This window comes from Symphalangus syndactylus, chromosome 19 (genome assembly GCF_028878055.3).
Source record: "Symphalangus syndactylus isolate Jambi chromosome 19, NHGRI_mSymSyn1-v2.1_pri, whole genome shotgun sequence".
Lineage (NCBI taxonomy): Eukaryota > Metazoa > Chordata > Mammalia > Primates > Hylobatidae > Symphalangus > Symphalangus syndactylus.
In genome coordinates this window covers 13336755-13358286 of record NC_072434.2, presented here as the reverse complement: position 1 = coordinate 13358286, position 21532 = coordinate 13336755, and the positions used below count along the sequence as shown (strand labels likewise).

The window sequence follows — 21532 nt, the reverse complement described above, 5'->3', positions numbered from 1 at the left end:
CCCGTGTGACCCTGGGTAAGTTACTTAGCTTCTTGGTTTCAGTTTCCTCATCTCTTCAATGAGAATAATAATTCCTGCCTTTTTTGTTATTGTTTGCTTTTTTCTCTTTTTCTTTTTTCTTTTTTTTTTTTTTTTTTTTTTTTTTGAGATGGGGTCTTGCTATTAAGTTACATAGGCTGGTCTCCAACACCTGGGCTCAATGGATCCGCCTCAGCCTCACAAAGTGCTGGGATTACAGGCACTGGCACCCAGTTCAATTTTTTTTTTTTTTTTTTTTTAGGCAGGGGTCTGGCTCTGTCATCCAGGCTAGAATGCAGTGGCACAATCATAGCTCAACCTTCTGGGCTCAAGTGATTCTCCCACCTCACCCTCCCAAGTAACTGGAAATACAGGCATGGACCACCATGCCTGGCTAATTTTTTTTTCTTTTTTTTTTTTTTTTTTCAGAGACAGGGTCTCACTATGTTGCCCAGACTGGAGTTCCTGCTTCCTCTGATCACTATCGTGTAATGATTAAAAGCATAGCCTCTGGAGCCAACTATTGGGGTTTAGACCCCAACTCCATCAGTTACTACAGACTTGGGAAAGTTTCTTAAGCTTTTTAGGCCCTGGTGTCTTATCTGTAGAAAGAGGTTAGTAATAGTAACTACCTCAGGGGAATTGTGGGAATTCAATAACTACATGTAAACTGCTTGCAACAGTATTTAGCACTTATCAAGTGCTTTATATGTACTTGCAATTATTATTGGCATAAAGATTAAAAGTACCATATAGACAGTGCATCAGAGAACAAGAAGGCATTCCTTGTTATTACCTGAAATTCAAGTCCTGCATGTACCCTAACAGGTGCTTGATGAGATTTCCCTCACCTTCCTCATCTATCTAGAGGACAGGTTTGCAGGAGGCTGTGCAACAGTAAATGAGACTTTTAAAAATCCCCCACCCTCAACCACTGAGCTGTCGTAGGTGAAATGGGGCATGAGCAGGTCACTTAGGTTTTGGTGTTTAAAGTAATGAGTGAGAAACTGTGGAGGAGTGGTACAATAAGTTGAACTGTCACCCACATACAAAAAAAATTGTATTTTGAAGTCCTGACCACCCCTACCGCAACCACAGCCAGATGTCAGAATGTGACCTTATTGGGAGACAGGATCCTTATTGAGGTAATTAAGTTAAAATGTGGTTATTAGGGTGAGCCTGAATCCAATATGAATGGTGTCCTTATAAAAGGAGGAGATCTGGACACAGAGGGAGATACCCACAGAGGGAAGGTGATATGAAGAGACACAAAGAGAAGACAGCTAGCTGCAACCCAAGGAGAGATACCTGGAATAGAGCTTTTTTTTTCACATCCCTCAGACCCTTGATTTTGGACTTTTAAACTCCAGAACAATGAAACAAAAAATTTCTGTTGTTCAAGCCACCCACTCTGAGGTACATTGTTATGGTAGCCCTAGCATACTCATACAAGTGTGTTGAAGAGCCCCAGATTGATAATAATGTAGGCATGATTCCAAGTCCCAATTTAGCTTTGGAATGTAGCCAGCAAAGGCCTGGGAAGGCAGCAAGGCCCCAAGGCCTGACTCAGCCAGCCTCTGTCTCAACCACTGCCCTGTGGCCACTCTTCCCTTCACTGGGGGAAGGGCAAGCTCATCAGCACAGCTAGCTGTTTACTACTGATGAGCTCACTAGACAAACAGCATCTTCCATCTGGCGCAGGGCTGGGTTCTGGGGACCAAACAAGCTCCACTGCAGGTGTATGAGAGGGATGAGGGGTAAGGCCATTGGGAAAGTGTCATTTGAGGGGAGTCAAAACCCCAATGGCATACAAGTATGAGCCCACATATAGGCACTCACTTTTGCACCAGCTGAAATTCCCATGACTAAGGGGATGTCTTAAGGACCTTCTTTAGAAGACATATATTTTGGAATCAGAAAACTCAAGCTAGGAGGGTCCTTCCGGATTATCTAGATCAAGACTAAAACTGACTTAGCCAGTTTTTACTCACACAGTATTTTAAATATCAGGAGATCTCACATAAACATCCAGATTCTCAGCATCTCTTAAAGAGTCAAGTGCCCTGGATGCTCTACCAGCAGTTCTACCTGGCAACAGTTGCCTATTTAGAGGGATTTTACATGTTACAGCCAGTACAAACTCACTCTATTGAGCTCACTCATTTACTTTAATTGCCTGACCCTGTAGGCATCTGATTGCAACTTCTAGTCTAAATTCTCCCTTTTCATAGATGAGAAAACTGCGGCCCAGCGAGGTCAAGTGATTTACTCAAGGTCACATGGCATATTAGCCACAAACCAAGACTAGAACACAAACCTAGGGCTCTATCCACTTGGACCCTGCTCAGCTCCCCAGCCAGAGTCTATTCTGACCTGTTCTGCACTGGCTGTTAACTATTAAAAAAAAAAAAATCACCAGGTGCAGTCGCTCACACCTGTAATCCCAGTACTTTCAGGAGGCTGAGGCAGGCAGATCACCTGAGGTCTGGAGCTGGAGACCAGCCTGACCAACATGGAGAAACCCTGACTCTACTAAAACTACAAAATTAGCCAGGCTTGGTGGCGCATGCCTGTAATCCCAGCTACTCGGGAGGCTGAGGCAGGAGGACTGCCTGAACCCAGGAAGCGGAGGTTGTGGTGAGCTGAGATTGCACAATTGCACTCCAACCTGAGCAACAAGAGAGAAACTCCATCTCAAAAAAAAAAAAAAAAAAAAAAATCACCCCTGGATCTAGGTACCGTTGATATTGTTGATATTGCCATAAACAAAACCAAGTCCCTAACTGAAGAATTAATGAAAGGGGGTAAAGCAGGTGGAATTAAGGTAGAGATCAGGAGGAACTCCCTGGCTCTGCAGGCAACAAGGCCTGGCAATAGGCCACCCTGATGTCTTCTATTCTGATACACACCTCATCTGCTTGATCTAGGGAATAAGAACATCTTGTGAGTCTTTCCACAGGCTCTTGAGGAATCAGTTCTTCTGTATTCTCAAAAAAGCCTCTTCAGGATTCAGTCATTCCCAACGTGCCCTGGGCCTGCAATGCTCCCATCATTTCGCCCTCCGTTGATAATCAGGTGCGGCATGGCTGACTCACTAGTGAGTCTGAGTTTCAGGTAGTGGGACGTACATTTCAGCACAGGGGCCCTGATTCACAGCCACAGGGAATGAGGGAATTCCCCTCTCCTGTTCCCAGTCACCTCTCATTTGGTAGGAAAGAGTTTCTTTTTCCACCCAAAGACTTTAAACTCTACAATATCAGACATGTGACCATAAAACCATGAACCCAAATCCCGCTCTCTTCTTGGCAGAGCAGAGGGCATGGCAACTGGGACTCCTCCCATAGGCTCCGTACAGTGGAGAGTTTAGTGTTACTGGAGTCAGTGATAGCAAAGAAGCCGTGCACCTTTGGTGGGGTTGCTAAAGAGTCAGGTAGGGACATTGCACTAAACAATCCAATTCTGTGCTTTCAAAGAAAATCAGACTCCAACCTCCCTTCTGGAAGGCATTCTGGAGCCCATCAGGTCTACCCTCACTCTTCTCTTGGCCCTGGTTTATCTCTGTCTCCATCCAAGTATCTTAAAGCATCAGGGCTACAGATGATCCTAACACATTGCCTAAGCCACAGCCTAAACTGAATGCACATTGGTTGTTGCTCTCTATAATGGACTCCAAATTCTAGAATCACCAAGATGGCAGGAAGCATAAAAGAATCTCACTTTCCAATCCAAGCAGTGGCACAGACTTTGGCTTTGGACTCTAGAAGAATTCTCCACCAAAGTGTTCGGAACATCCTCTGAGTCTTTCCATAGTTAGAAGACCCTTTTTATCCTTGAAGCAAGCTGAGCACTGGAAAGTGTTCTCAAAGAAGCAGCTTTTTTTATTCCAGACTTGGATCTCTATGGGAGGCGAAGGAGGAAAAACAAAGCCCAGGAAATTATTTGGAAGTAAGCTCCCCCTTGGGGCTCTCCCTTCATTCTTCTGCCCATTCATTCCAAATCTTGAGGGTCCACTTCCCATCTTCCCCAGCATGGAGAGCTTTCTCGTTGGCTCTGCAGACAAAAGATCTGAAGAAACTACAACCACCATGAATGTAAGAGTTCAGAGTTCTGATTCAAAGCTGCTTCCCCATTGAGACAAAACGGTGGCCGGATTTTGGCTTCATGGTCAGCACCAAACAACCTATCCTGTGATTCTATGCTGCTTTGAAATGAGATAGTGGATATGAACACTCTCTGAAACAGGTGGAGTGCTGTGCAGATGAAGCGACCATCACTGCTGTTATCTACTCTTTGTTTCCTTTGTGTAGATAATTCTCTCCAGGCTTCAGTCAAGCCCTAAGGGCAGAAAGGTGCAGGCTAGACAGGAACTAGCAGAGTGTTAGGCTCAGTTTGAGCTACAGAGCACTGGACAATGTGTCGATTTCAGAAAATGAGGACTCCAGGAATACAGAACCTTCAGGGAGCAGTGTGGCCAGAAGCTGGACTCCTGTTCAGTATGAGTGATTAACCAAATGTGCTTTTCTCTTCTCCCACTCCTCGCCACCCCAGATCATCTCAGGTGACCAATGACAGTGAAGGAATTTTTTAAAACATATTAATCTGTAAGGTTAAGAGATGACAAAAAGCATGAGAGTCAAGATAAGAATGGATGAGAGAGCTCAACAAAAATAACAGGAGACAAAATATTATTTCAACAAAAATAGGACAAGGGTGGGGGCTGATGCTTTGGTTATAAAGCTTTCAGTCCTATTTGATTAAATCTTAAAGCAGATTTATATACTATTTAACGAAAATATTATCATTACTTTTTTTCAAGAAAGAAGAAAGAGCACTTGGGGAGGCAGAAGACCTGGGTGTCAGACCATTCTCTGGCACTCCATGACAGCAGAGCCGCATCAGAAAAACTAACTGTGCTTTGGAATGAGTCAAAATTTGTCTCCAGTTTCCAGTCTCTCATTTCCTAACTGTCCGGGCAGTCTGAGCCTCAGTTTACTCACCTCCTAAATGAGAATGCTGCCTATTTCATGGGATTGACAATAGGATTCAATGAAATAAATAAAACAATACCACGTCTTAGAAAATGTCATTCTTCTCTATTGCTGCATCCCCCTCCCCATCTTTAGGCAAGGATGGGGCACAGTTCAGGGCACCTGGTATTCACTTAATGAAAACCTGCAGAATTCAATAATGTGTTACTGTGTATTTGTTCTTGGGACAGCGAGGATGCAAAGCATCTCTTCTCTGCTGATTGGATTAAGAGCAAGGCCCAAGTGTGACTCTCAGAGCCTAGTGAAGAATTCTCTTGAGGAGATATGGCTAAGGGACAGGGAAGACAGGGTAGAAACAAGAAGTTCTTTGACCAAGTAGCAGCCCCACCCTTCACCCCTCCACTGTCAGAATGTTCTCTTCATGGAGTCCACATGCTCAGCCTCAACCTATACTGGCCTCCTATCCAATTACCCTGGCCTTCTGTGGAAAAAGGTAAAGATGGCTTCCATGGGGAGTTCCACTCTCTTGAGTGGCTCTGGACTGGCCAGGGAAGGCCTAAGGACTATCTGCCACACTAATTTCTCCACATTGCCTAAAATTCCAGTCGCATAACATTCAAAAAGGTGATTCTATCTGGTCCCTGCCCCAGACACTGACAGCCCAAACCCCACCTCAATTTCTACAGCTTGAATCTCAGCTTTGTCCAAGCTAAGCTTGGGCTAAGAAGTGGCTAGATGCTACAGAGGGTTAGCTCAGTCAAAGAAGAAAGGGGAGATGTATATATAAATAAGAGATTTTCAATAACAATCTCATGTAACCCCTGACTGGGAGAGCCCCAAAGTCAGGAGCAAATAGGATTTTGGTTTTTCTAAGATGGACCAAGACCAGGGCCCTGGGTCTACCTGACATGAGACACAAACATCATTCCTTCATTCACCCTTCAGTAAATCTTTATTGAGCACTATACACCAGAAAAATCCCCACCCTTTTGAAGTATATTGTCTCCTGTTCCTATGAAAGCCTTCTGTTTAAACTTTCACATATGTGCCCTTCTGCTATAGTGACTACCTCCCAACTCCCAGGTTTCAGCCCCACTCCAATCTATTCTACAGCCCTCTGTGAGCTCCAGCCCCATCACTGTCCTGCTCAAAAACATTCTGTGATTTCCTAGTGCTTACTGAATCAAGAAACCTTATTCCCTCATCCAACAAACGCTTATTTTTTATCTACTGTGTGCCAAATTTCTGTTCTAGGTGCTGGGGACACAGCAGTGAGCAAGACAGACAAACATTTCTGCCCTCATGGTACTTATGTTCTAGCTGGAGAGACAGGCAATAAACAAGTAAAGTATGTAAGTCCATGGCAAGTTCTAAGAAGGACAACGGGGCAACTGAAAAAGATTAGGAGGGGTTGGAGTGGATCCAAATTTTACATGGACTAACCAGGGAGAAGATGACATTTGAGTAGAGCACTAAGAATGTGATGGAGTCAAGTGGGTATCAGAGGGAAGATTATTCCAGAAAGAGGGCCCGGCAAGTAAAAAGCCCCAGGGCAGGAATATACTTGCCCCACTAAAGGACCAGCAGGGAGGCCAGTGTGGCTGGGGCAAGGGGAGAGTTGGAGGCGGGGCATATGAGATCTGAGAGGTAACAACTTTTACTCTGAGAGTGAGCGGGAGCCACTGGAGGCTTTTGAGCAGAGGAGTGACGTAGGTAACTTGTTTTGCACAATTAGTCTGGCTGCTGTGCTTAAGCTAGAAGGCAGAAAAAGGTCAGGCAGAGAGAGACCAGTTAGAAGGCCCCTCTCTGGCCCTAGCCTACTTTTCCAACCATATCTTCTACCATTTTGCTACCCTTCAACCATAATACATTTGTCTTCCTTGAATATGCTTTGCACCTGCTGATCTACCATCTTTAATGAAGTTGCCTCCATTTGGAATATTAATAACAACAGCTGGAATAATAGCTACTGCTTAATAAGCATTAATGACCATTCAAACACTTTTCATGACTAAGTTCATTTACAGACATCTTTTTTAATGTTCATATTTTGTCCCCATTTATTGAGAAAGCTGAGGCTTTTTACAAGTTGTGACCAGCTGGAGGGCCCCGTGCCCAATCAAACATAGGATGTAGAGCCATTGATGGGCCCTTTGGTCTCAAGTGGACCATTTCCATCTTTGAGGGTCTTCACATGACCCTCTGAGTATTTTCTCAGCAGAAGTCTTCACAAAAGGAGAGGGGAATGTTTAAGATGATCCTTAAAGTTCAGTAACCATTTTCTAGATAGAAAAGGAGAAGCAAAAAAAACCATTTCAGGCAAAGAGAATAATATTATAATAGTTCAGCAGTACCTCATGGGATAGTCAGGAAACTGCAATTTGCTGCAGTGTAGCATTTGCAGGGATGAATTAGGCAGGAAACAGAACTGGAAGGAAGGCCTTGAATGTGACATGAAAGAGTTGGACTTTCTCCTCTTTACAGTGAGGGGCATTGAAAAGTTTTGGGTAAAAAAACAAAAAATATTGTTTAGGTTGGGCAAGGTAAGAGTGTCTAGAAATGGTGAGGACTGTGGCTATCTGGAAAGCGTGCTTTCTTTCTAAAAGAAGCAGCCACTAAGCTCTGGCTGACGGCTGCCAGACAGAAATACAGGCCCAATGTTGCCACTGGGAAATCTAGATTTTTATGTAAAATCTACTAATTTTTTATACACTTGCATTTTTTAACTTTTAATTACATGAGCCATATAAAACATCCCACAGGAGCTGCCATTTGGGGGCTTCTTTCCTGGAGTATGAATAAGCTCCAAGAGGACAGAGGCTTTGTCTGTCTTGTGTGCTACTGTGTTCTCAGGGCCTCTCACACAGTAGGTGTTCAACATACCTTTGCTAAATGCATGTGTGTGGGTTAGTGAATAGCATTTCTATTTTATTTCTTGAGGGAACTAAGGCCCATAAAGGATAATCCCCAGGATCACATGAGAAGTGGCCAAGCTCAAGTTCAAGTCCAAATCCCTGAACTTCGAAATAGGCAAGTGGATTTGCAAGAGACATAGAAAAAGAGTAGGAAGAGTGCTTCATCAGACCCTTCTATTGCCCCCTATCCCAGGGCTGTTCCCACATGTTACCAATGTCCTGTGCATGACTCCACCCGGTTTTAAAGCCCCTGGGAAACTTTTGATCCCCTGAGACTGTTTTACCCCTCTTATTTTGTTCAAGCCCAAGAATCAGAGACAAGGCTGCCTACACACCACCTGTCCCTCCCCAGCACAATTACATCTGCATACTGTTGAGCTGCTGCTAGCAGTAGCAGTTTCTCCTGGGCCTTTCGAATCCAAAGAAGGACCCACCAAGCCTACGCTGGTCAGGTGCCTTGCCAGCTTAATTCCCTGGGGTAGCTAGGAAGCTTCAAAGCTCTTGTCTGCTCTAGTTCACTATTTACAAAACACTATGAGAAGAGCTGGGCACAGCTGCTGCAGAATAGAAATGGAAGGTGGTAAGGAAACAGTAGACCTAGCAAAGGGGTATTTGAGGAAATATAATACCAGCACTGGAGGCTTCTAAAATAAGACTCAGTCCTTTGAGTGGAAATGGCCAAAGTAAATAAATAAATAAATGTTTTTAAAAGTAAAATAAGAGTCATAATTTCTACTAAGTCCTACTCAGTTGAAATAAAATAGATACTTCCTTTCTTCCTCCCTTCCTTTCTCTCTTCCTCTAGTTAGCCAGTTACTCAATAAACATTTAATAAAGAACTTCACTGTTCCACATTCTTCATAACTGCCAGGTAATGATTTAAATGGTGCCCATGAGCTGAGTGTATTATACTTAATTCATGCGCTTCTGATTTATTAAGAAAGGAGAAGGAGGGAAGGAAACAGTAGCATGTTTTACCAACTATGGCAATTCACAGGGGGAATGTTGTTATTGTTCTTGTTCCCCAATACAAATCTAAGAGTAATTTACCTATGTTAGCTTTTCTGGAATTGTTCCAGAATCTTGCACTTTGAAGGAAAAGTTGTGGCTGTGTATTCTGCCCCTCTCTGTTTGGAAATCCCCTGCACAGCTTTGCCAGCTACTCAGCTTGGTTCATCAGGGGATTTTTTTTAAATTTAATTTTTAAGAGTTTTATCCAAGGTCTCAAAGCTGGTAAATGGTGAGCAGGAAGTTGATTCTGCCCCATCTGTCTTACTCCATGCCCTTTCCATTAGGTCATGAAGGGGAACCTGAGGATTGGAGCTTTGGAATGTTAATCTTACCCAGAGGCCTGAAGTAATATCCCAGGATGTGAACATGTGTGACCATCTGCCTGTCCTGGGGGTGGGAAGAAGGCAGCATGCTCTATCCTTGACCTTGATTGAGCCCAGGGGCTGAATCTGGAGCCTTGGGGCCTGGGAACCTCTCTACCTGTGTCAATGTCTGGAGGCCCCGAGAGTTTCGTTCAGGCTCAGAGCACGCATCGCAACCTCCCAGGTACTATTCTGTGCTGTGGCAAGTGCCAGCTTGTCCTCTCTTCCCCACCCAGCCCGGGAAACCGGCAGCATTTCTAGTTCAGGCCCAGACTCGTCCTGGCAGCCTGGATTCCACTGCCTAGGCAGGAAGCTCATCTCAGCCCAGTGACCTTTTCTCTCTGTTTTTTGTCACAGAGGAATTTCCATGCCAGCAGTGTGGGGCTATGGGGGTGGGTGGCCACAGGTTTCCCCCTTAAGCCACAAAAGCTATGAAGTGGAGGTAAGCTAAGCACGTGGAGGAGGAAGGATGGGAGGGAAGGATCAGGAAGCTTTAGAGAATCCATTCCTCAGGCTGCTTCATCCTCAAATTCCAAGGTAAATAAAGGTGTTTGGAAGGATGCACTATATGTCCAGCTGCCCAGCCCTGGAGATCCTCTCCCTAGAGAACTGAGAGGAGTTTTCTCACATTCCCACATGCAGGAGGGAAAGAGGCTGGGCCTGGGCAGGTCTAGAGAGTTCTGTTCCCCTGCCCCAGGGGAACACGCCTAGGCTTGCTGACCTCTCAGGTAGGAGTCTGTCAGGTAGGAAGCTGGGCCTCTCATTGTGTGTGTGTGTGTGTGCGTGTGTGTGAGTGAGAGATGTGTGTGTGTGTGCGTGCGTGTGAGAGATGTGTGTATGTGTGTGTGTGTGCGTGCGTGTGAGAGATGTGTGTGTGTGTATGTGTGTGTGCGTGCGTGTGAGAGAGAGGGGTGTGTGTGTGTGTGTGTATTGGCGGAGAAAAGTGTATAGGATAGGGTGGCCAGATTTAGCAAATAAAAATACAAGATGCCCAGTTAAATGTGAATTTCAGATAAACAATGAATACATGAATACACTAAACAATTATTTGTTGTTTATCTGAAATTCACATTTAACTGGGGATCCTTGATTTTACTGGCAATCCCAATAAAGGGAGTCTGGGCTTAAGGGAACTGGACTGAGGCTGGCACGCCATTCCTTTGTCTCTCTGATTTCAGTGAGGTAGGACTAATTCCCGGACATATACCCCTGCCTTGACCTGCTCCTAACCTTGAAGCTAGAGAATCCCCTTAGACATTGGCTTTTCGGGGCACACATGGGCCCCAACCCAAATAGCTAGGGCTCCTTTGACTTCAGTTCTCAAACTCCAGAGACTTTCATGACAACTGTTAATGCTCCATCCTGGAGGCCCTTTGAAGATGAAAATCTCTCCTGAGAAGTGGAGTGCTCTGTTGTTGTAATTAACATAATTAAAAGCAATCTGTCTCATACTCCCATAGGAAACTGGGGGACTTCCCTTCTTGTATGAAATCCCCACCACACTCTCCCAGGAGATGGACACCACTTCTAACCCAACCCTAGCCCCAGTCCCTGTTCCCACCCCATTCTGACTTAGATATAGAGGTTGTTTCATATTTTTTGTTTGTTTCACCTTTTTTTTTTTTTTTTTTTTGAGACGGAGTCTCGCTCTGTCGCCCAGGCTGGAGTACAGTGGCGCAATCTCGGCTCACTGCAAGCTCCGCCTCCCGGGTTCACACCATTCTCCTGCCTCAGCCTCTCCGAGTAGCTGGGACTACAGGCGCCCGCCACCACGCCCGGCTAATTTTTTTGTATTTTTAGTAGAGACGGGGTTTCACCGTGGTCTCGATCTCCTGACCTCGTGATCCGCCCGCCTCGGCCTCCCAAAGTGCTGGGATTACAAGCGTGAGCCACCACGCCCGGCCTTGTTTCACCTTTTCAGGTGATTCTTCATCAAAACAGGGCACCCAGATCTCCAGACACAGGACCCCATCTCTCCTGTTTGTGTCTGCTTTCCTGGGTTGAAAACACCTGGTGAATGGTAAATCCCGAAGCTTTACCATTTCAACCTTAGCTCTGCACCCAGACAGAAAGGATGTCCGCTGCTGTGGTCTCACCTCTCACCCCACATGCCCTGACCACGAGAAGCAAATGCTTCCTTGATTCCAAGAGTCAGGTTGTGGCTGTGCAGAGTGACCAGGCAAAGAACACACGTAAGCATCACTCTGCTAAAGCAGCTTGGTCATGCAATGATAACCAGGGTATGAAAGTTCATGTCCAGAAGCCCTGCACAGAGTCTGTTGTCTTAATTATTTCTAGGAGTGCATCCTTCTGCATTCCCCAAGGAGATGATAAACTCTTCCACAGAAAGAGCCCCAGCATTTCATTCCCAAGTGGCCCAGGATAGAGAAGATGCTGTGTTACTAATTGGGTTGGGCCAAATTAATCTATTCCTGATAGGCCAAAGAAGCATCTCTGTCTCTTTCTGGGTTTCCAGGGCTCTTACCAGACAGCTCTGGGGTTTCCTGGCATACCTACAATGTGATTAGAATTTAGCCTGTTGTGATTGTCAAAATGGGCCAGGCATGGTGGCTTATGCCTGTAATCCCAGCACTTTGGGAGGCTGAGGCAGGTGGATCACTTGAGGTCAGGAGTTCGAGAGCAGCCTGACCAACATGGTGAAACCCTGTCTCTACTAAAGATACAACAATTAGCTAGACACAGTGTCAGGCGCCTGTAATCCCAGCTACTCGGGAGGCTGAGGCAGGAGAATTGCTTGAACTCGGGAAGCAGAGATTGAAGTGAGCCAAGATTGTGCCACCACACTCCAGCCTGGGCAACACAGTGAGACTCTCTCAAAAAAAAAAAAAAATTCTAGACTATGATCATGGCAAGTTAGCAAGAGGCTATAAAATTTATCTGTCACTCAGAATCTATTTTTTAATACCTTTATGTTGGTTGTGCTTTAGATTCTCTTGGAAAATCATGAGAGGGAAGAGCCCTAGAGTGCAGAGGAAAGCACTCTGAGGGCTTGGTCTTTAAAGTTTGCTCCTCTCCCCACAATATATACACACACACACACACCCATGCATCCACACGCACGCACACCATCTGGGAGCAGCAGAGCCAGCTCTTCCCCACCCAGTTTCTCTTTCATTAAGTTTAACTTAATAGGAACTAAGGCTTAGACAGCAAATAGTGCTCAATAACAATAATCATAGCCCAAATTGAGCATAACTGACCTGGCCTCTTTGAGATTCAGGGTTACCAGAACATGTCAGATGAACTAGGGATTCTCTGACAGAGGCTCAATGACAGACAGTGGTGAAAAGCCCTCTGAAATAGCTTCACCACGAGAGAGGAGACTCTGGACGGGTGACGAAGGGCCTAGAACCCATCAGAGGGGGAGCTGGTTCTAGAAACAGCATGCAGCTGACACTGACACCTCCTTCCAACCCATTCACCTGACCCTATGGGACTGCTAGGGAAATGGCTAGCACTTGTGAACTGAAGAGTTTGGACCCTAAAGAGCTGTGCCATTGACAGCTAGTCCTGGCATGGCAGACATGAAGCAGAGTATCACAAGTTGCAGGGAGCCGGGAAAGAAGAAAGGGGAGAATGGGGGAGAATGTCTGCTTTTGCCCCCTGAAACACAACCAGATTTCAACAGCAACTACTCAAGATGAGGGTAATCAGGACTGATTACCCTTTGGACTGGGTTAGCATTTTTGAGAGACTTGGTCAAACCAGGGGAAGGAATGGACTTCCTGCTAATCTAACCCTGTAGAAGCTCAGCCTCACTGAGAATACCATATTAAAAGATACTCAGTCCTTTTCATTAAAGACTGAAACACAGGGACAACTTTTAAGAATGATTATTCTTCAAATAGCATATCCTACTTAGGAAATAAATCTTAACTATCTTTTCTTGGGAAAAAAGTCTAGTGTCTTCATTTTTTAAATCAGGAATACAGAATTCTCAGGATTTCCTTTCCTTTAATGATTTTTAAAGTGTTTTTGTTTCTTGAAGAGCCAACATGGGTTCGAGGGTATATTCCTGTGTGGTTGAGAAAAAAATTTCTCTTTGTATTCCAGCAGACAATGTCCAGACCTAGCCCAGGCTGCCCTCATCTCTCTTTGCACTAGAACCTGTCCTGTCCCAAATATATTCACCGTCATCTACTTTAGCCATCAAAGGAATTACAGTTACAGTTACTTTAGGGCTGGAGAACAAAATTTTCCAAACATTTATCTGGCTCCCAAATCCCTAGTGTGTCTTCAAACAGAGCTAGAGGAGCTTAGTTAGCAGAATAAGAGTAGTACTATTCCACTGCACTCAACACTGAATTACAACCAGTTTTGCAATCTGCCTTTGTGGAATTTCCAGTGCAAGAATTTATAATAAACTCATGAAAGGACTTTTTTTTTTTTTTTTTTGAGGTGGAGTCTCACTCTGTTGCCCAGGCTGGAGTGCAGTGGTGTGACCGTGGCTCACTGCAACTTCCGCCCCCTGGGTTCAAGTGATTCTCCTGCCTCAGCCTCCTGAGTAGCTGGGATTGGGATTACAGGCAAACATCACCACACTTGGCTAATTTTTGTATTTTTAGTAGAGACAGGGTTTTGCCGCATTGGCCAGGTTGGTCTTGAACTCCTGATCTTAAGTGATCTGCCTGCCTCAGCCTCCCAAAGTGCTGGGATTACAGGCGTGAGCCACTGCATCCAGCTGAAAGAACATTTTTAGTTATAAATTTTATTTCTAAAAATTTTAGTTCTAGCCAGAATGAATGCATAACGAAGAAAGTAAGAAGAAACAAAAATGTACAAGAAAATGATAGAAAATCTTGTTCATGAGAAGTGGATATGGTTGTTAAAGTAAATATGAGAAAAGCTGGTGTTTTAGGGGCTTCACTATCTAAAGAAGAAAAGCTGCCCCCAAAATGGAAGGTAAATAACTGCCCAAATAAAACATTAAAATCGCTGAAGCCTACCACACCAGATGTAATAGTCTCAGGGGTTAAGGCTGGGATGTCCAAGTTACAAAGTAACAGCCAAAAGGGAGAGAACATTGATTTGGGCTAATAGGCAATTATAGACTCAGTTTCATTCAAGAGTGTAGTTCCTAACTTAATTTTTTAAAAAGCAGGACCACAATCTGTACCCTGGGGATTTTTTATCCTTATTTCTCCCCCTACAAAAATAAACAAATTCTTGTAAGTCATCACATAAATTAATCAATGGTGCTCAGAAGAGTCATGATTTTCTTGGGCAAAATGGCACATAACAGGCGAAAAAGAAAAAAAAAATGCATCACATGTAAGTCAGGCCACCTTAGGCTGGATTAATCACTCCCTCCTCTCTGTTCCCTCAGTGATGGCTCACACTTTCATGAGAGAATTTATCACACTGTGATGTTGTGGAGAATCAGTGGCTTCTATGACTGCTCCCTTTCTCTGGACTGTGAGCTCCCTGAGGCCAGAGACTTTGTTTTATTCTTTCACATAAATTCCCTTGGCGCTTAATATATCCCCGGAGTGCAGTGGTACAGAATCAATGATTACTCAGCAAACAAACACTCCCCAGGTTCTGTACTGCACCCAGTCCCCTGTATGAGGTGTAAAAGTCATTTAGCACCTAATGCATCACTGGGATTTGAATCCAGATCGATGTGAATCCAGCATCCTCAGTCTTAACTCTTTTGTAAACCTGCCTTTCCTGAGAAGGATCAGTCCATAAATGGGAGACAACACCAGCTTTCCTCTTCCCCCAGTGGCTGCTCCGCCTTAGTCACCTTGCTGGTTCTTCTTCATCTGTCCTGTGTCTTAAATTCGCAGCTACCCCAGGGCTCAGTTTTCAGGCTTCTTCTCTGTATTTATACTAAGTAATCTCATTCAGTCCCAATCATACACTGACCACTCTCAGATATGCTTGGTCATCTTGGCAGCCTGGACCTCCCTCCTGAACTCCAGACGTGCCACATACCTGGACCTTTCCACTTAGATGTCTAAGGGGAATCTATCTATAGCTTAATATGTGAATTGAATTATCTGGACACTGGCTGGGTATGGTGGCTCATGCCTGTAATCCCAGCACTTTGGGAGACCAAGGTGGGTGGATCACTTGAGGTTAGGAGTTCGAGACCAACCTGGCCAACATGGCGAAATCCATCTCTACTAAAAATACAAATAAAAAAAAATTAGCCAGGTGTGGTGGTGCACGCCTGTAATCCCAGCTACTCGGGAGGCTGGGATGGGAAAAGCATTGGAACCAGAGAGGCAGAGGCTGCAGTGAGCCATGATCACATGACTGCACTCCAGCCTGGGCAACAGAGTGAGACCCTGTTTCAAAAAAATAAATAAATAAAAAATAAGAATTATCTGGGCACTTGTTGGGCAGATGGATGCAGTGTTTCTGAGCCCACAGGGATAAAGGGAGAACATAAGAAGTTAAGAGCTGTGGAGAGCTGGACCCTTGGGTTCACCCATGTGATTCCATCATATTACAACTATATTCACATAGTGACCAGCATGGATAGTGTGGATTTCATGGATGTTTCTGGTAAACTGAACTCATTACAGTCTCAAAATATGATAATTATACCAGGAGAGACTTGAGATCCTGGTTTCAATAAACGTTGAGAAGTAGGAGGAAGCACTTGGTAAACATATGAAAAAGTCTTCAAAGTCGCCCCGGCTGGAATGCAGTGGCACAATCTTGGCTCACTGCAACCTCCACCTCCCAGGTTCAAGCGATTTTCGTGCCTCAGCCTCCCAAGTAGCTCGGATTACAGGCGCATGCCACCACACCTGGCTAATTTTTGTATTTTTAGTAGAGATGGGGTTTCACCATGTTGGCCAGGCTGGTCTTGAACTCCGGATCTCAATTAATCCACCCACCTTGGCCTTCCAAAGTGCTGGGATTACAGGCATGAGCCACAGCGCCCAGCTGAAAAAGTCTCCAAAGTCGTGGTGGGCAGCATCCAAAGCAAACTAATTGCTCAGGTAAGGCATCAGAAAGGAAGATTTAATAGCCTTGACACCCACACCAGACATCCTTGTGATTTCTCTAAACTCCAAATCTGATCACATAACTTCCTTGCTTGAAATCCCTTATCAGCTCCTCACCTTTTATGGGATTGGATGTCAACTTCTCTGCAAGGCATCCAAGGCCTTTCATGGACTGGCTCCTCACCTGCCTGCTCTCTCACCCCTCCGCTCCTGCCCGTCCACCTCAGTGACGTGGACCACTTGCAGTTATCCAAACACGTCTCTATGCTTTTGTTCATGCTATTGCCTCTACCTGGAATTCTCTCTTCCTATTTATTCCCCCAGGAAACCCTGACTCAGCCCCATCCTCTGTGCAGCTCCCCACAAACTTTTCCCTCTTCTCCACGGCAGAATGAGTTTCTTTATCCTCTGGGTTCCTTTAACCCTTTTGTACATCTTTTAGCCCATGACAATGTCATTCTTTGTTAATTGCTTTGTCTCCCAATTAGACTCTGAGAGCTTCAAGGGAAAAGTCTGATGTTTGAGCTTTTTAAATCCTTGATGCCCAGTGTCATTCCTGGAACACAGTAACTGCTAATCAATGTATGAACTGCTGAGCCCTTGCCGGAACAAACGAAAAATAGTATGTAGTTATACCAACGTCCCACTAGAGGGAGCAATGCAAAACTTGATGCCCTCTAACAGCATTTAAGGCTTGTTCTCAACTAAAGTAATATGATAAAATATTTTCCATTTTAAGCTAAACTTAATGTAAATCAATCCCTGATACACCTGATAAAACATATTTATAAATGTTCACTATATTCCAGGTTCTGAGTTTCACAGTGGATGCTTCTTACGGGTACAGATGAATGGAAAGGGCAGGGGCCATATGTACTCATATTTTGTATTTTTATGTTATGTAGCGTGCATCACAAAGCTTTGCTCTTCGCAGACATAATCTCACTTCTCAAGTCTGCTCCACCTAGAAGCTTATTGCTCCACATACAATAAATGCTGTGGAATCCGATGACTACACAGCTTCCTAATTTCCTATTGTCCTATATCCGTCATATCCTGTCTTGAACACACGCACTTATACTGTTGATGAGGTCAGGAGACACAACTCATACAGCCTCATATCTATAATTTCGATCAATTTTGAGTTCGATACTAGTGTTCAATGAATGTGTCTGGCTGACACATGCTCAGCCTGAGACCAGCATCCCCCCACCTGGGTAAATGTGTCCTTGCAGATTCCTTAGCATCCAGCATTGTTCATTTCAGCATTCAGCACAGTGTATTGTAATTGTCTGTGTACTTACCTACACCCAGACAAGACTGTGAACTCCCTGAGGAGACTAGCATGATCTTATTCTTTCTCCTAGCTTTGGCTGCCAGCATAGTAACTGGCACCTAAGTGTTAGGTAAATATTTTTTTAAACAAATAAGTGAGCTAATTCCATAATTTTATAAGGGTAGTGACAGACTGATTTCTGCCAGCAGTCTCGGGAAGAGGCTGGATTGCTTTGGGTCTGTACATAGACAAACGTGTATACATGTTGTAGAAGAGCTGCTCTTGTATGTAGGAAACTGTCTAATTTAAGGCTACTAGGAAAACACACACACACACACACACACACACACACACACACACACTCCTTCCCTAGAATCTTCCCAAATCAGAAGCTGAGGTGTCTGACTTTCACCATTAGAGAGTCATACCTTTGGCTATACATGGCTTCCTCTCAACATATCTTGAAACTATGTGACCTTGTTCAAAAAAAAATTAAATCTCAAACATCCCCAGCATCTGAGATGTATCCTCAAGCAGTGTTCCCCGTAGCTCTGTTGAGAATCTCAGATAGACCTCTGCTTACTTTCTGTATTTTGCATTAGAAAGTGACTGACTTGTGTCTTTAAACATTTTAGCTGTATGTCAAGTACTTCCAAATGATATATATCATAATATTTACAAACAATTAGAATATATCAATGTGTACAACTCCATGAATTCATAATGATACTAAAAATAAAAACCAAAACTTAATTGGCCACCATTAAATCTAGTGATCAACTTCTTACGTTGAAAATTGGCAAATGAAGGGAAAAAATCAAGCATTTATTCTTTCCTATATAAACTGTACCACTGGGTAACTAAAATTTAATTAAGGTAGAAATTTGTCTTCACAACAAGAATTCAGCAACTAAGTAAAGAATAAATGACAGAATCAGAGTATCACTCCCTGAAATAGAATTATAACATATTCATGAATTAATGAATTTAGACATTGAGCATCAATGTCTGGTAACATCACAGAAAGAAAGGCAAACAGACATCATATGCCTTCTGATGGAAGTATAAAATACCGAGTATAACAAAGTCTGATCAAACTTCTAGATCCAACAATCAATTCATAAGAAATATAGAGAAGAGCATAACATGTTAAACCAACAAAGTATTTTTAAAAGACAACATTTATGAGACAATCAAAAATGCGAACACTGGCAGTATATACGATTATATTAAATAGTTATCTTCAGTTTTTTTAGGTTGAATAATGCCACTGAGGCTACATTAAAAAAAAACCCTTAACTTTTAGAAATGCACACTAAAATATTTACAGATGAAATAATATGGTGTTTGGGATTTGCTTCAAAAATAATGCAGAGTAGGGACAGGGCAGTGGTTGGGCATATAAATGAGACAAGATGGCCTTGAGTTGGTAGCTGAAGCTGAGCAACAGGTATACGGGAGTTCATTCTCCCATTTTGTCTACTTTTGCATACACTTAAAATGTGCCATATAAAACATCTTTTTCTTTTAAATTATTAACTGATACCAAAACATTCTGATATTCTTGTCCTAAGGGATAGCTATCCCTTTCCCACTCCTTGAGATCATTATCATAGAGAATCTTCTGGAAATTGCAAATATCCCAAGGAAAGTAACTTGTTAATTCATTAACAGCTATCTGTAAACTGATACAGAGGGTTATTTCCTGGACTGCCTTTAACACTGAAAATACGGAGTTGCTGTGAGCAGAGGTAAAAGAAAACTTTGCAGGAGGGAAACGCAAGGGCAGAGGGAGGGAAGAAGAAAGAAGAACAAATTTTGTCTTCATTACAGTTTTCCTAAGGCCTTCATTTGTTGGCATATACATCATCTTTGTGCAGGTTTTACTAAGAGAACTTTCACGGGGCGGAGGGGGCGGGGTGAGAGAAATGCTTATATTCTTGGCTCTTCGGTTAAATTTTCACAAAGGATCCCTTTTTATGTTGTCAAAGGATAATATAAATATTTTTAGGACAAAAAGGGCTTCTTTTTCCATTACCCTGTGAGCCAATGATGAGACTGCTTGGGTGGGGCTAGGGTAAATTTTTACCTGAACCTGAGAACCGTCTAGACCTGTACACAAGACCACAAGGGTGTGGAAACCAGGAGAGTAAGAGTCACCTCAAGTGCTTGAGAATATAGCTTTCATAGAAGATCTCTGGAAGAACACCAAGAAAGTGGCTGCCTCTGGGGAGGGAAACTGGGGCACTTGGGATATGTTGGGAGGGGGAAAAAGGATGGCTCTTTATTGTTATAGCCAAGTTATACTGTGGTCAGCACCTTAAAATATATGATGACATCTTGCAAACAGGCTTTTGTTGACCTAAGTGACTGTACCTTTTATCTTGAAATTACATAGAAGACAAATGGCTATTTATGGGTTCCTTGGCTGGCCCAGCTGCTGGGCACCACCCACACTGTTTGCATGTGTTCCTTATATTCTCTGGCCCTGTCCTCCCTTCCCCACTCCAGCTTCCGAATCTAATTAAGAATAGTAGATGGTCACTAGAACTGACAAGAATCACATTCTAATAGTTTTATTACAACTTCTATGGTGTGACATAGCATCAGGGAAAACCCAGATTTCCCACAGTAGCACTCCAATAGCAGAGCTATTATTTTGCTTCTCATTTCTCTTATTTTGGACGCTCCTGTTTTACCTTAAATATTCAAGTGAATTCTGCGGCTTATGATTTAAGCACTCCGTTTCTATAGAACGTGGTATCATAAGTTACTATTAGGAAAAGGGTCTCACCATCTTTATCCTGTGGTCTCAAGCAGCCCTGCACACTTTGCAAATCCCTAGAATACTGAGTCTACTTTTATATTTTTCCTTTTTCCTGTTTATTTAGGTGTTATTTACATACATTAAAATTCACCCACTTTAATTGTACAGTTTAACTTTTCTTATTGTATACAAGGTGTAACTACCAGCATGATCAAAATGTAAGATGGTTCCTTTACCTTCAAAAGCTTTTCCATCCCCTTTTGTCCGAGTTCAGTTATGAGACACTGGATTGGGTTTCACAGCCTTTTCTAGCATTGACTGGGGTGATTTCAGTAGTCACTTTACCTCTGTAGATGTGTTTCTGCTGTTGTTAAATGAGGAATGCTGGAACAGATTTGTTTGCAGGGATTCTTCCAATACTTTCAGAAAACGCGAGAGTAGGGTGAGGGTGGGAATCTCAGACTTGTGGGCCCCATGATTGATATAACACACGCAGGCGGCAGACCCTAATGGGTAAAAGCATGCGGTTGCATCAGTTGAGGTTTTTCTCTCTTCTCTTGCTAGCGTGTTATCTTTTCTTTCTTTCTTTTTTTTTTTGAGATGGAGTCTCGCTCTTGTCGCCCAGGCTGGAATAGGCTTGAGTGCAGTGGAATGATCTCGGCTCATTGCAACCTCCACGTCCCGGGTTCAAGCGATTCTCCTGCCTCACCTCCTGAGTAGCTGGGATCACAGGCGCCCGCTACCACGCCCAGCTATTTTTTGTACTTTTAGTAGAGACGAGGTTTCGCCATGTTTGGCCATGCTGGTCTCGAACTCCTGACCTCAGGTGATCCGCCCGTCTCGGCCTCGCAAAGTGTTGAGATTACAGGCGTGAGCCACCGCGCCCGGCCGCTAGCGTGTTATCTTTTCTAAGCACCAGTTTCCTCATCTGCAACACCAGGCTTATTAACAAGACCTACCCGTACACTGTTGTGGTGATGAAGCGAGATGTTCAGGCACCCTTAAATGTTGGTTTATATTTTTATTGCAGTATACTGTAAAGTCACTGCATTCGACTATCTCCGCTGCTACACATTTACGCAGACTGATTTCCATAACCAAAACACAAGCACAAAGCTCATGGCCCGACTCACGCAACCCGGGAAGCCCAGCTGCCCAGGTTCCAGGGCTCTGAGAACACCTGGGAACCAACGCCCGTGCTTTCAAAGAGCT

General features: G+C 43.8%; 1 protein-coding gene across 3 annotated transcripts in view; it reads right to left on the bottom strand.

The window, feature by feature from the left end:
• Positions 1-21532, bottom strand: part of IRF6 (interferon regulatory factor 6) — a 73180-nt gene that overhangs the window by 21178 nt on the left and 30470 nt on the right. For 2 of the 3 annotated variants that reach the window (XM_055234031.2, XM_063613604.1), the window contains exon 1: positions 20557-21525. The exons of the other annotated variant lie outside the window; for it this stretch is intronic. Coding sequence is in view for 1 of the 2 variants with exons in the window: in XM_063613604.1 (XP_063469674.1) it covers positions 20557-20574 (18 nt within the window). In the remaining variant the exon portion in view is untranslated. Of the gene's footprint in view, positions 1-20556; positions 21526-21532 lie in introns of those variants that run through there. 3 annotated transcript variants of the gene reach the window in all.